This window comes from Ischnura elegans, chromosome 9 (genome assembly GCF_921293095.1).
Source record: "Ischnura elegans chromosome 9, ioIscEleg1.1, whole genome shotgun sequence".
NCBI lineage: Eukaryota > Metazoa > Arthropoda > Insecta > Odonata > Coenagrionidae > Ischnura > Ischnura elegans.
In genome coordinates this window covers 96,605,909-96,619,495 of record NC_060254.1, presented here as the reverse complement: position 1 = coordinate 96,619,495, position 13,587 = coordinate 96,605,909, and the positions used below count along the sequence as shown (strand labels likewise).

The 13,587-nt window shown below is 39.7% G+C and overlaps 1 protein-coding gene across 1 annotated transcript; it reads left to right on the top strand.

Moving 5' to 3' along the window:
* The first annotated feature begins 3,191 nt into the window (after positions 1-3,191).
* On the top strand, positions 3,192-10,762 carry LOC124166050 (ejaculatory bulb-specific protein 3-like). Its single transcript, XM_046543643.1, has 3 exons — positions 3,192-3,300; positions 8,413-8,635; positions 10,365-10,762. The coding sequence occupies exons 2-3, from the start codon at positions 8,428-8,430 to the stop codon at positions 10,550-10,552; spliced, it is 396 nt and encodes a 131-aa protein (XP_046399599.1). The 5' UTR covers positions 3,192-3,300; positions 8,413-8,427; the 3' UTR covers positions 10,553-10,762.
* The last annotated feature ends 2,825 nt before the right edge of the window (positions 10,763-13,587 follow it).

Here is a 13,587-nt window from a genome sequence, read left to right as displayed (position 1 = left end):
ATTCTTCATAAACACAACATACGGACAGTGCATCTGCCTCACAAAAAACTAAGACAAGTCTTAGTCCGTGCCAAAGACCCTGCAGGACTGAAATTGCCTGGTGTCTACAGCATATCATGCGAGTGTGGTGAGGAGTATATCGGTGAAACGGGAAGAACGATCGAGACCCGAATCAAAGAGCATAAGCGTCATCTCCGGCTGTGCCAACCATCGAAATCGGCGGTTGCGGAGCACGCCATCAATCTCGACCACGCGATTCGCTGGGAAAACACCAAAATGCTCTGCCACTCCAGCGGCTACTGGGATCGTCTCACCAAGGAGGCAATTGAAATACGACTCTCCAAGAAAAACTTCAACAGAGACGAGGGTTTCAACTTAAGTAAGGCATGGAACCCGATTTTGAAAGTGGCGGGAAAAGCGCACTCTTTCTCCGCCAATCAGAACGACCCAACATAACGACCGAGGATATATAAACCTGGCACTTTCCTACTGGCATCATCGGCCCTGATGACGATAGAAAAGGATTCTATCGAAACGTCGGCAGCGATGGAGATGGAGCTCACCCGGATGGAAACCCGAGAAGAATTCACCGCCATCATACGCCGGGAAAAAGTGAAATCTTACATATTAAAATCAGCTTATACAAAAACAATAATAAGTGACACAACAGCACTTTCCACACGATTCACTATTGTTAGATTCACTTTTTCACAGCTGTTCCATCCATCCTCAAATTCACCATCACCTTCCTCTGCTTTTTCCAAATCTGCAGCTGAAATATCGATACTATTCCATCATAATACATGAAAGCACAGCTGTGACGTTGCCACCTACTTCATTTCCTAAACAGAGAATGAATACTGAAATTAGGGAGTCATATAATATAAAGCTAGTATTAGAAACGAAAGCTTCTAGTTCATACAGTAAAGCTATATCGTCACGAGCACAGCAATAAAAGTTGATACACATTTATTTTGACATGCAACGAAAAAACAGACTTCGAAGCCTAATACAATTACGAAGAAAATCAAACATATTTAGCTTTCAATGATTATTTCGCATAACATATATCTCACGATAAAGGACCGATCGGATATAGGTAAATGATTAAATATTTATGCCCGATAAATCATCATTATAACAATAAAATTATGGCTTAACCCATCCGTCTGAAGCCAATGTCACAACCACAACAAACAGCTGATTTCCTAAATGAGATTTTCAAAGCGTATTATATGTACATCCACGGTTTAATATAATTTTTAAATGCAAATAAAGCAATTATTTGTAATTGCAAGTCAATATTCCGCAAAATACAGAAAAATATATTAAATATCTTCTCCCTCATTGGTTGCGAAAACTGTTCAGAAAGTTTTTCATACGGATAGAGGCGGAGCTTCCAAATAGCTCGCGCAAGAAATAGCATGATGCTATTCCGAACAAAATTATTACTACGCTTCATTCAGAATACGGGGTCGTTGCAATAATGACCTGCGGAATAGCATATGCTATTTATTGCACGCATATCCAGAATAGCAGCCTAAAAGCTCTACTGCCCAAATTCGAAAAATCCCTGGCTGAAACGGAAAATAACTTGATACTAAATCTTTGAAACTACTCCCCTGCTAAACACGGCAAGCACAAAACTCCTAAATACGCTCTCCTCCCCCACCGTTTCCCCTCCCCTTAAAAATAACTTTTTGCCACACTGTGACTATACCTGATCAATCTCAACAGAAATGAAAATTTATGGAATGCACTGTAGACAGCCAAATGCCTGGGAACAGTGAATAATGAAAAAGGAAATTCGGCGTGGCGTGGCGATGCACTACGGTGTATCGCAGATGAAACGCGGGTCGTGAAAGCATAGTAAACTACCGTCATCTCTTGGAGTTTTCTCGAACTACGTTGATACCTAATGCAAACGAGCGAGTGGATCACTTCTACGTGAATCATTGGTTTACGTTCTGTTTACGTATTTTATTTTTTATGGACACGCAGAGCCCCAAACCAATCTGTCGCACGTTTATCATGCCGTCTTTTTTAAAAATCTTTTTCCCCAATGCAATTTAATTGTTTAATCAAGTAGGATATGTCAAGGAAGATTTTACTAAGTTTCGAGGAGGTATTTCGATACCTAGGGAAAACGAGAAATAGCAATAAAGACTCAGGAAGAAATCAATTATAGCGGAAATATCCGCCACTAGCTAACGGCGATTACTCAAAGGGTTCCCCAATCACCATAAATGCGTAGTTCCGATGAAAAAACACTAGTATAAAACAGAAAGTGTAATAGGTTGGTTACCTTTAACGCATTACACCTATAAACCACCGTCGCAGTAAATGATGAATTATAGGATTTAATGACAACTCTTATTTTTAAAATATGAATATCTATATAAAATATACTACTTACGACATTATGATAGCTTTTTACCAACAAAATAACAAGAGAAATCAGAAAATGCCCAAAAATGCCTAAGATTTGTTAACGGTATTTCCTAAGATAATTGCTTGGTATCCTATGAGCTCTACATCCAAAGTTGGCCCATATTTAGAGTCTCACCTGTACGGATTCATGAATAACGTCGAGACACTTCATTTACACTTTTCGAGATTTAACAATAACACCCAAGTACTGCAAAATTCATTTTTAACTTTCCATAATTTCAACCGCGAGTATATTCCCCTTTGGCTACGCATGCATCCCCTCCGCGCCGTCGCCAAACCATGGCCACACACGGCCTCCATAGCACACTCCTCCCACGACCCACGTGCTTCGGGGACGTGTGAAAGAATGGGAGACCCTTGCTCTGCTCAACAGAAGCACCGATGGTGGAAATGAGAAGACAGTGTCTATGGTGGGGGAGGGAGAGAAGTGGTGGGTACGATCTTGGAAGTAAAAATGAAGGTTATCATCTGATTTGGAGGATGGGAGAGAAACTATGCATAGAGAGGAGGAAGGAGGGGTATTAGGATGGATGGTGGGGAGGTGGATATGGGATTGTCATGACGGGAACTCCGTGGAGGTCATCTCAAGACTTGTGGTCACTCTAAAAAAGACGGGGGTGGGATTTTTCAACGGAAGTCCAGGTGTAGCCCGACGTCATGAAGGGGAGGTTGGGGGATGGGTGGAAGTCTAGGGGTCACATTGATGTGTAATGTGATTTCTGCTTTTCGTCGCGATGTATATAAGCACCTCCGTCAGGATCGGAGAAGCACAGTTACCAGAGACCAGCTGAAGGCATAGCATCCCAGTGAACTCACATCCTCGTCTTATATTATATTGGAACTATTCAGGTGAGTTTTAGGCATTAGTATTCCAGTATTAGTATTAGTTCTCCACTGCGTCAAGTTGCCCAGCAGCGACGTTTCAGTTCTCGACTTTGTCACACTGAAACTTAGGCCATTAAAGACCTGTCGCGGTGGAGGACCTGAGGAGACTTTCTCTGGGTAATTGAGAATTTATTGGTATTAGATTACTGCTCCAGTATTGCGCTTATATCCACATCGGCTTGTTTTGCTCCGGTAGAAATAACACTTGGCTCAATTTGTGGAGTACCTACAGCTTTAATGCTGCATCGGTCTCCACTCTGGCTTGTTTAGCTACTACAAAGTAGGCATATACTAAGGTGCAGGCTAAGTAACTGCATCTACCTGACTCATTGCGTAGGGTTGGAGTAAGGCTATCATTTACGTACTGCCATGTCATCTATTTGGGCAGTTATTTCTTACATGTAAGTAGCTGGGGCCTTTCCGTGGAGATTTGCTCAGTATTTGATGTGGCTATATTTTTATGTTCAAATCAATTACATCAGAATGGGCGCAAGTCGTATATTTTTTTAGGTTCAATGCACAGCACTCAAAAGAACTCTATAAACTGTAACCTGGACGGGATTTAAGTTTAGAAATCAAAGATTTCCTTCACAACGCAGTTGAGGTTCGGTATTTCACATCAACAAAATTTGGAGCGATGATTGTGTATTATTCCGGTCCTGATTATCTTCCGTCTTAACCTTCTCCACATTCTCCTCCTATCCGACTTCTCTTCCCCTACTTTTCCTTCATCCAAAGACTTGACGCATTTCCCGTTTCCCAACCACCACTTCACTTAAACCTTTGAAAATTCTTCTCACCATCATTTACTTTTCCCTTTTGCTGCTGATGCCCTCGAAGTAAATACAAATTCACCCGCAAGACATTACTAACCTGATCTCATCAGTGAGCGCATTTATCGTTTGTCTTAAATTCGCGTTAATTATGTCATAGTTTCACTTCCGATCGGCTATTCAAGCGGCTTTCTCTTTTAAGATTACGCATTTCTCCCGCTCAATCGGTTATTTTTTGTGGCATTTTAATTGTTCAAAACTTTTGAAAAATGTATAAATTTATTTTTTAGTTGTTTCAGTGAACGTTTAAAGTCGTTTTCAAGCTAATGATTAACACTGATACCAGATAAATATCTGCTGATTGGTTCAAACTTCACTTGCTGTCATTCCATGGCACTTCCACGTATTCCCACTAATTTCTATTAGATTCGGTCCGAAGCCTTTTAAGTATCATCTTTCAATAAATTCGATTTCCACGAAAACTCGTAATGGCTTGCTACCAACAAACATTTTGATACAAATATTTGCCAGACATTTTGATTCCTCAGTGTAACTACAACTATTTACATTGCTTTGTATAATTCCAATAAATATTTAGAATTCGTAATAGTCACTAAATTAGTATATAGCTAGATAAAATCTTTCCTTAAAAACATATTTAAATCTTACATTTACAGGGTATTCTGAGTGGAAAAAATTAACTCTCACTGATTCACTCGCACGATAATTCATCAGAGATAAATCTGATTGGGTGAGAGTAGGGCTCATCAGGGCTAAATTAAATTCTTGTGAAATTTAGACATTCGCCGATACCCAGGCCAGCTCGCAACGTGAATTTGTTTTAGTGTACGCAAGGATTACTTGGATTTAATCCTGAAACTCTTCATTTAGAGCCTCACCCCCCACAATTCAGCAGCTCAACCCCCTCAGCACAATACCCCACCTCATTTCACGTCACGCACCCAAGACTAGGTGGGGACAGAGGGAGACACAATCGTACGAATATTCGCGAACGCAGACATGCATCTACGTTACTACTCACACAATCAACCGTGCACACTAGTCCATCATTTCTTAATTAACTCTAGCCAAGAAAATCCAAAACATTACGCAAGCCACTTGCGCAACGGATACTTGGTTATTTACTACACTTGTCGAGATGAGAGTTACGGTTAGAACTGGTTCCGTTTTATTTTTCCGATTGCTTAAGCAGTCTCTCTTGGTTTTCATTGGCAATTGGTATTTCATCCAGATATTCCTTTTTGGCGAGCATTTGAAGCAAAGCTGTGGGACGGCAAAACGACCACGGAATGACACAAGCAGCGCACGTTGTTGACGGAAACATTTTCCACCTTCATTCATCAACAATAAAAATATGAAAATGTTTAGTCTCGGAACCATGACTTTAAGTGCGCGTTCGACAAGCCAAGTCATCTGAGAAGATAATTACCTGCCCAATAAAAATTTCTACGTATTGTTGCGCACTAAATTTTCTCCTTTTCCTCTTTTACGAAGCGCAGAAGACAAAATATTTCACCTTCACGCAGATAGATTCACAACGTTCACACATGTAGCTTTCATGAGGAGATTGTACGATTCACTTCCTCCCTCGAATAGATTCACGGTAAACACGGATTGTTTACTCTTGCACATATGTAGACTTCTAATGCCCTCAACATACTTAGCTAATTTTCTCACAGCTTAAATGGTTGCGATGACCTTAGACATCAGCCGTTTCCTCCAATTGCCAATACCATCGATCACTGGTCGTAATTTACTGACTACTGTTCGTACTGTGGTATAATTCATTTTGATTCGTCTGCGTTACATCAACTACTTTCATTGTTTCTTATGATTTAGAGAAAAATTTTTGAAATCGTTCAAGTCAATATATTCTAATATATATTTAAATGGAATGGGAGTCTTCCTTAAAAAAAATGTTAAAATATTGTAATTTAAAAGGTATACAGAATAGAGCGTGGACTCATTAGCCTGTATCAAAAATTTCGACTGAAAATTACTCATTATTTTAATAAAGAAAATGCTACGAAAAGTCTTCTTTATGAGCCCGGAAAAATACGATGTGATAACACCAGTAATGAATGGGAAATGAGTCGCAAAAAAACAAAAGAACTAAGATTTAGAGGGAGCAATGCGTTCTCTTAAAAAAAAGACGTGTTCGGTGAAGTGAAATAAAAGTTTTGGATTGTGTGAGAAGCACAAAGCTTATAGAACAGCCCTTTTAGTCAATCCTCTAAAATGCTATCATGAATATCTCGATAATCCCATGGAGCGAGACACTGTTTAACGTTCACTGGCCTGCAGATTTACCACTCACCGCTTCAAGTAAAATCTTCTAGGACGCCACAGCAACGCAATCTAGTCTCACACGCATGAACTATCTCCGCGCTTGAGTAAAACTTTTTATTTTTCTCAACGACGTTGCTAAACAGATGAAAAACATAAGGGAACGAATTATTTTCATGAGGAAAAAAGGAGAGGCAAGGCTTCACCAATAACTCGTAGGTATGTATATGCGCAATCTCAAATTGGTTCTTAATTGGCTTCTCGGTAAAACCATCAGTTAGCAACTGCGACCTAAAGAGGGATATGAGAGAGCTAGAAACTCGAATTGAGATTATTTCAATGAGGAAACGAAAGAGTCACGCAATGGCAATGCGGGGGAAATACTCGATATTGAAGACGTTGTTGTTGAGCGAGGAGCAAGCATCGGAGACTTGAATGCACGCAAGACATCGGAATAGGATATCACAGACTGAAAGCGTTACACAGATTTTAAACTCATTAGGATAGGATCCGCTAGAAATTCGGAGGCTATGCGCTAGGCTTAGATTGCTTGAGCAATTGAGAATAGATACCTTAAAAAAAACACGGATAACATAATATTAGAACCCCACTATATTTTCCGTTCCAGCAGAAACGACAGATTAAGAGAGATATTCGGCCGAACGGATAGGGTTAGGATTTCGTTTTTCCCAGGAACAGTTAATGGCTTTTGTAAATGCAAGGGGGACCTTTGCTGGAGCATTTCCTTTTCATTTATAAAAAGCTGGCGTCGTTACAACCCCCGCCAATTGAAGCAGCTTGCGGGGAAATATTTAGATGTGCATGACTGTGAATATAAATGAAAACCTAACATGCACCACGGTACTAAGAGTGAATATTCCAATTTACATAGTGTACAAGTGCATCTTCTAAAATGTAGGTCTTCCGCAAATCGATAAAAGGGCTACGTAAATTTCTTTATTTATCGACATTCAAGCACTAAAAACAGTATTTCTTAACAATTCACGCAATGTTTCAGAATCCATCAATACTTGGCAGTTAAAAACACGAATGAAAATGAAAAACTGTAGTTTTTTAATAATCCTAAGCGTGAGTGGCAGCCAGGATTTGCGTGTTAAATCTCAGTTTCAGAGCTAAACTAGGATTCGATCATAGTAAACTTCAAGTTTCTTACTAAAAATTATGGTTATTATATTATTAATTGTATAAATATATACAAAGTTTATAATTTTTATCAATTAATATAAATTTTTTGTAAAAGGTCTATATTGAAGTAAATTATAATTGAATGAATTCGGCTAAGATCCTTTTCAACACTTAACACTTCAAACTTGATCAGTTCTGATCGGGAATAATATTAAGTCTAAATAATATATCAAGAAAAATGTGCAAAGCTAAGGCCTGATGATGGTTTTAAAACTAACTGAAACGTTGGCTAACAACTTTTTTGCATTATTTGCATTTGACCTATACTGTGTTTTTTGTAATTGTAACTCATTACAACAAGTTGTATATTTTGTTTTGTGATGTAACTGACTTGATCATTTTTATATAATTGTACTTTTTGACGAATCTATGCAAATGTATTTTGCCCACGGATAATAAACCTTATTATTATACTCATAGAATTATTTTATTATTAATTAAATGAGGTCAAGATAAAGCGAAAAAAATGTCCGATGAAACTTGATCATGAATAAAAATAATTGAATTATGTGAGTATGTAAAAGTATTCTCCAAGTCTATAATATATGTTTAAGACACAGAGAAAATGTTGAAAAGAATGTATTGTACGCAACCGGAAATAATTTTATGATTACAACTTACGTTTTGAACGAGCACCTACATGCCATGAAGAAAGAAAAATGAACATCAAGTGGTAGTGATGCGTCCTTTTTACAATAAGTTTCACTTATATTGAGTAACCTGACTCGAGTTCACATTCTTTTTACGATCACTGTCTTAACCATCCTTCTCTCCCTCTGCTCTTTTCCAGTTCTCAGCAACAAACATGAAGGCTGTTCTCGCACTCGCCCTCGTCGCCTCCTTGGCCGCCGTCCAGGTCGCCCTGGCCGCCCCGGCTGAAGGGGACACATACACCTCCCGCTTCGACAGCATCAACCTGGACGAGGTGCTGGCCAGCGACCGCCTCCTCAAGAACTACTTCGACTGCCTCATGGACAGGAAACCCTGCACCGCCGAAGGAACTGAGCTCAAGAGTGAGTTTCATTGACGCACGCGAAACAGCAACCCGCTCCAAAACACCCATTATAAAAACCCATATGTTTCCACATCTTACGAAATGGGTGACAGGCTAAATTGTTGATGATGATAGATTGATCAATACAGAACATTTATTTTTCTGTATATAAGCGTTAAAAACTGCACCCTATATTTTTCCTCCTATTCCTCATAATAATGATTAATCTACTGCTCTATTTATGAAACATTCGACTAGAATCGAATCTTTCTTGCATGACGCAGGGAGTTCCAACAAAATAATAGGGCAGTTTCCTTCATCAAGGAAAACGAAAGGCATTGATTGCGATTCGTTACCCACCATTAGGGTATTCATATTATACAAATTATTTCGTTTTAGGAATACCGGTTTAGATGAATGGCAATGGTCTGTTTTTATCCTCATTTGAAAAGGGCCAGATATGCGCCCATGCGATGCCACTCCTCGTGACGTCACAGGGACCTAGTTTCTATACGAGAAGATAAGAGTTATACATCGTCTGAGGCACAGAGGCCAATGCATGCATGAGGCACAGAGCTCAGGGAAACATGTCTTAATTATCACTTATTAAAACTGGCTAAAGTCGGAAAGTTTTCTTCGTTTGATAAGGTATTAATAATCCTTATTTAAGCCTAGCGATACCAGTCAGCAGGGTACTCAGCTACCCGCTAGCAGCCTGCATCGTATCAGCGCTCAGCTTCGCCTCAAGGTCACTTCACAGGGCGGCGGCGGGGACCAGAAATACGGAGAGATTTCCCGGCATTCATACTTGCGCGTCGCGTTTTGGCGCCCTAGAAAATTTTCACCTTTCATTTAATCGCGAAAAATAGATATCGTCATGTAAAATTCTAAAAGCGTGAAATACGTACTCCAGGAGTAGTAATCTTTCGATTTAGGCAATGAAAAAATGAAAGGAAACCACCCTATTGTTATACCAATTGCTAGCAATTTAATTATAAGTCTAGGACTGAGTCGCAAGAATACGAAGACGTGGTCAAGAAGCGACACGTGTTTACGACACAACGACTCACGCACGGCAAGAGTAAGCTGAAACATCTTTAAGGTTTTAACTAAGGCCACGTAGCAATAATCCCATTACTGTTGCTTGGCTGGAGGTTAATTTTGAGTTTTCAGGTCTGGAAATAAAGAGAGTCATTCAATAATTTTCTTAAAAGATTAGAAAATTAAATTTAAATACACACATAATTCAATTATTTTATTCATGATCAAGTTTCATCAGACTTGATATTATTCCCGATCAGAACTGATCAAATTTAATCAGAGATATAATTCCTGATCAGACTTGAATACGTAATATCATACTTGATACAATTCTAAATCAGAACCGAAAAAGTTATATCCGACTTGATGTAATTCCAAAACAGAACTTATCAAGTTAAATCAGGCTTAATGTAATTCTTGATCTAACCCGATCAAGTTTGATCGGAATTTTCCGTGTGAGAAATCACTGCTTTAATGAAGCCATATTAAAATTTGTGTCTTCAATATATCCGTTAAATTCACCGGCCATACCCTTCGCTGGTCCAAATGTGAACGAAGAGCGAGCCCTATCCTTAGTTACCCGTTCATTTATAACCCTTTCCGTTCCTTTTTTTATCATGCATTTCAATCACTCGCTTTCGTACGCCGGAAGGCACTGAGGACTTTGAAAGCGTTTGTTTACATCGTTCGTCTCTTTTTTTCCACAGCCCACATCCCCGATGCCCTGAAGAACGAATGCGCCAAGTGCACCCCTAAGCAGAAGGAGGGAGTCGAGAAGGTGATCACCTTCCTCATGAAGAACAAGGCCGATATGTGGAAGGAGCTGTCCGACAAGTATGACCCCTCCGGCGAATACAGCAAGAAGTACGCCGACCGCCTCGAGAAGAAGAACTAAAGCGAGAGCGACTGACGAGTGAAGAAGACTTAGAGAAGAGGCGCGTGAGGGGTCTTTTTTCCACTTCGTGATCCGGACGAGGACACCAAAGATTAAAACCACGGGCTTGGATAACACGACAGACGGAAACTAAAACCAAATGAATAGTTCCTAACCAAGCTTTTGTTTTGTTAACCAACATTATTGACTAATAAATGCGTTTGAAATAAATTTTTCGTTTCAAGTTTCATTGAATAAGTGTGGAGACTAAACCTGTTGGGGGCATATAATTGGCGCTGAAATGGAAAAAAGCGTGATTCAGTAGCCTGAATACTTAAAGATATTTTTGGGGCTCGGGTTGGTGTGGTAACTAGAGCGTTGGCATCCCCCCCACTCGGCCCGTGTTCAAATCCCGGCAGCGGTAGAGATTTTTAGAGGCTGACCAATCACTGCTTAAGTGCTTTGTGGGGAGCACTTCTAGTACAACACTCCGTCCGCTGGATGGAACGTTAAACCGTGGTCTCCTAGGCGCCATTCGCAAAGAGAGGGCTAATGCCTACGACGGGTTATTCTCCATCCTTCATTCCCTGTGACGCAAACGACAAAAGCTGTCGCTTGCCTCACTTCCCACCGACTTACCAAGGAATCCGTTGGGGAAAGGGCATAGATGAAACTTAAATAATATAATTAATGCCAATTGAACCCTTAAAATCACTGCATGTACTGGATTAGACGTTTAAAAACAATGCGTTTAGGGAATAATTACGATGATTTCTATCAATTATATACACTATCATAGTTCTAGAGGTATTGATAGAGAGAGGCACTTATTTAAAATGTTCCATCTCAGCGATACTTAATCAATAAGTCTTACCCCACTCATAGAAATACCCTTCACTTCCTTAGAGCTTGCTGAGAATGTTTGCTATCTCCTTTATAATTTCAAAAACGATAATGTGCACTTCACAATCAAATTAAACATACAGAATGATCAACGAATATACCATTATTAGCATTTCAAAGTAATATTTCATAGGTATAACCACAGGGAAAATTATGCCAAGGTCATAGACAGGTCAATGCCATCTACATCTATTCCCGTTTTGGGTCGCTCTTCCTAGCTGATCGCCTCTAAGTCACTCAATTCAGGGCATCTCTTTCAATCAAACCCTTCTCCCTCAAATTATTCTAGACACAATCTTCTCTTTGGTCTTCCCCTCTTTCTCTTCCCTTATACATTCTAAATTTCGAATTCTGCTCCCCACATACTCCTTCCTAATCAATTCTTAAAATATGACCGAACTATTACACCCTTCCCTTTTGCACCTTCCTTCAGATCTAAATCCACTCCTGCCGTCTCCCTCATTGACTTGTTTCTAATCCAATATCCTCATGTTTTCCCATAATCCATCTCAGCATTCTCATCTCTGCCACCTTCATTTGCGTCATAAGTCTTCAGCAAGCCTTTAATAAGTTCCCGCCCCATTGTGCCCCCTCTGATCCATTCGCTGAAACTCGGCACCGTTCAACAGACTACGGTAGTCATAGACGCTTCTGAATCAGTTCTGCATCATCGTGTGAATGGGATTAGGCGTGGATAATCATTACAATTCCTCTCCCTATTTCGTTTCCCTTCATTGGATGTTACATTACTCACTTAAGCACTCTTCCAGCAACAATAATTTAAAGAGGTAAGGCTCATCTTTGTTTGCAATCAGTTTTTGTTTCAGGTAAACATAGTCACAGCAATATCTCCTTGGAAAAATATTATACTTTTTACCTGGATGGCGGATGTCTATTTGCCAGAGGTTTTCATGTGAGTTTCTTTCCAGCGCAGAGAAAATGGTTGAGACCAGCGGTATCCTGAAGCTAACGTAACCTATAGAAATTATATCAAAATTTGCCGAAAAAAATGAATGCCGCAATGTGCAACCATGGCGGGGAACTTGGAGAACCTCCTTCGAGGGTAACGGACCAGAGCACATATACGAGTGATATCACGATCAAGTTGCGCCCATTAAATGACGCGATTTTGGGCCGAGTAGGCTCGGATTGTAAAATTTATAGGAACTGAATTTTATGGGACCAAATAGGCAAGCCAAGGCGAAAACCGAATATGAAACATGAGCCGCTCCGTAAGAAATAAATATTATGCCACTAAGGCTCATTATGGCTTGAGCACGGATGATATGTGACAGAGGTTTCCAAGTGAAATTTTTTCTTGCGCAAAGAGAAAATGACTATGTCCAGTTGTATCCTGACGATTATGCAACCTAATTACCATGAAGGGATTACACTACTGAATATTATGCTTGATTTATAAAGTAATGGGTGTGAGAATGCCTCTCACCAAATTTTACCATTGAGCGCTGAATAAATTCGCCCCTAGAAGAGTCTGAAGTTTCAACTTGAATTCCGCGCCAAAAACGTATTTCTCGGGCGACGCCATGTTGATGACGTGTAAACCTCATGATGTCTGCATTGCTTGCATAAGGAGTGCATTATCGTAGGCGTTATTTCGAGTATAAATAAATAGTAGATGAAACGGAGAATTTTAAATGAGTGGGAGGAAACCTTACGTATACTGTTGTGTGCCTAATGTGAATCTACCTCTCGTTAAACACAAGAAAAGAATTTTTTTGTTGTGCCAAACGACCCAGACCGAGGAAGGCGGTGGTACGACGCTGCACGGAGACAGCATATTCCTTCAGAGATGGGCTGTTATAGAATTTGTGAGGGCCATTTTAATGTAAGTCTTTTCTGCTTCTCAATGGGATTTAGTTTCCATTACTCCTTTTGTTTTCTTTGGCCACACATCGCTAAGTTCGTATGTGCTTAAATACATACGCGCTCAACGGGAAATTTTACTTTTTAATTGCAAATATATCATTATGTTTCAATTTATGTTGAATTTAATGATTATTTTGTGTACATCTACTACATATTTGCCCCGGTTTTCACTCTTTGTTTCTATCTTACGCATTAAAAGCCAACTACTGTAACGGAAAGGGTCTTCGACGCTCACCTGTTGATGTGTCAAATAGTACAAAGTAATA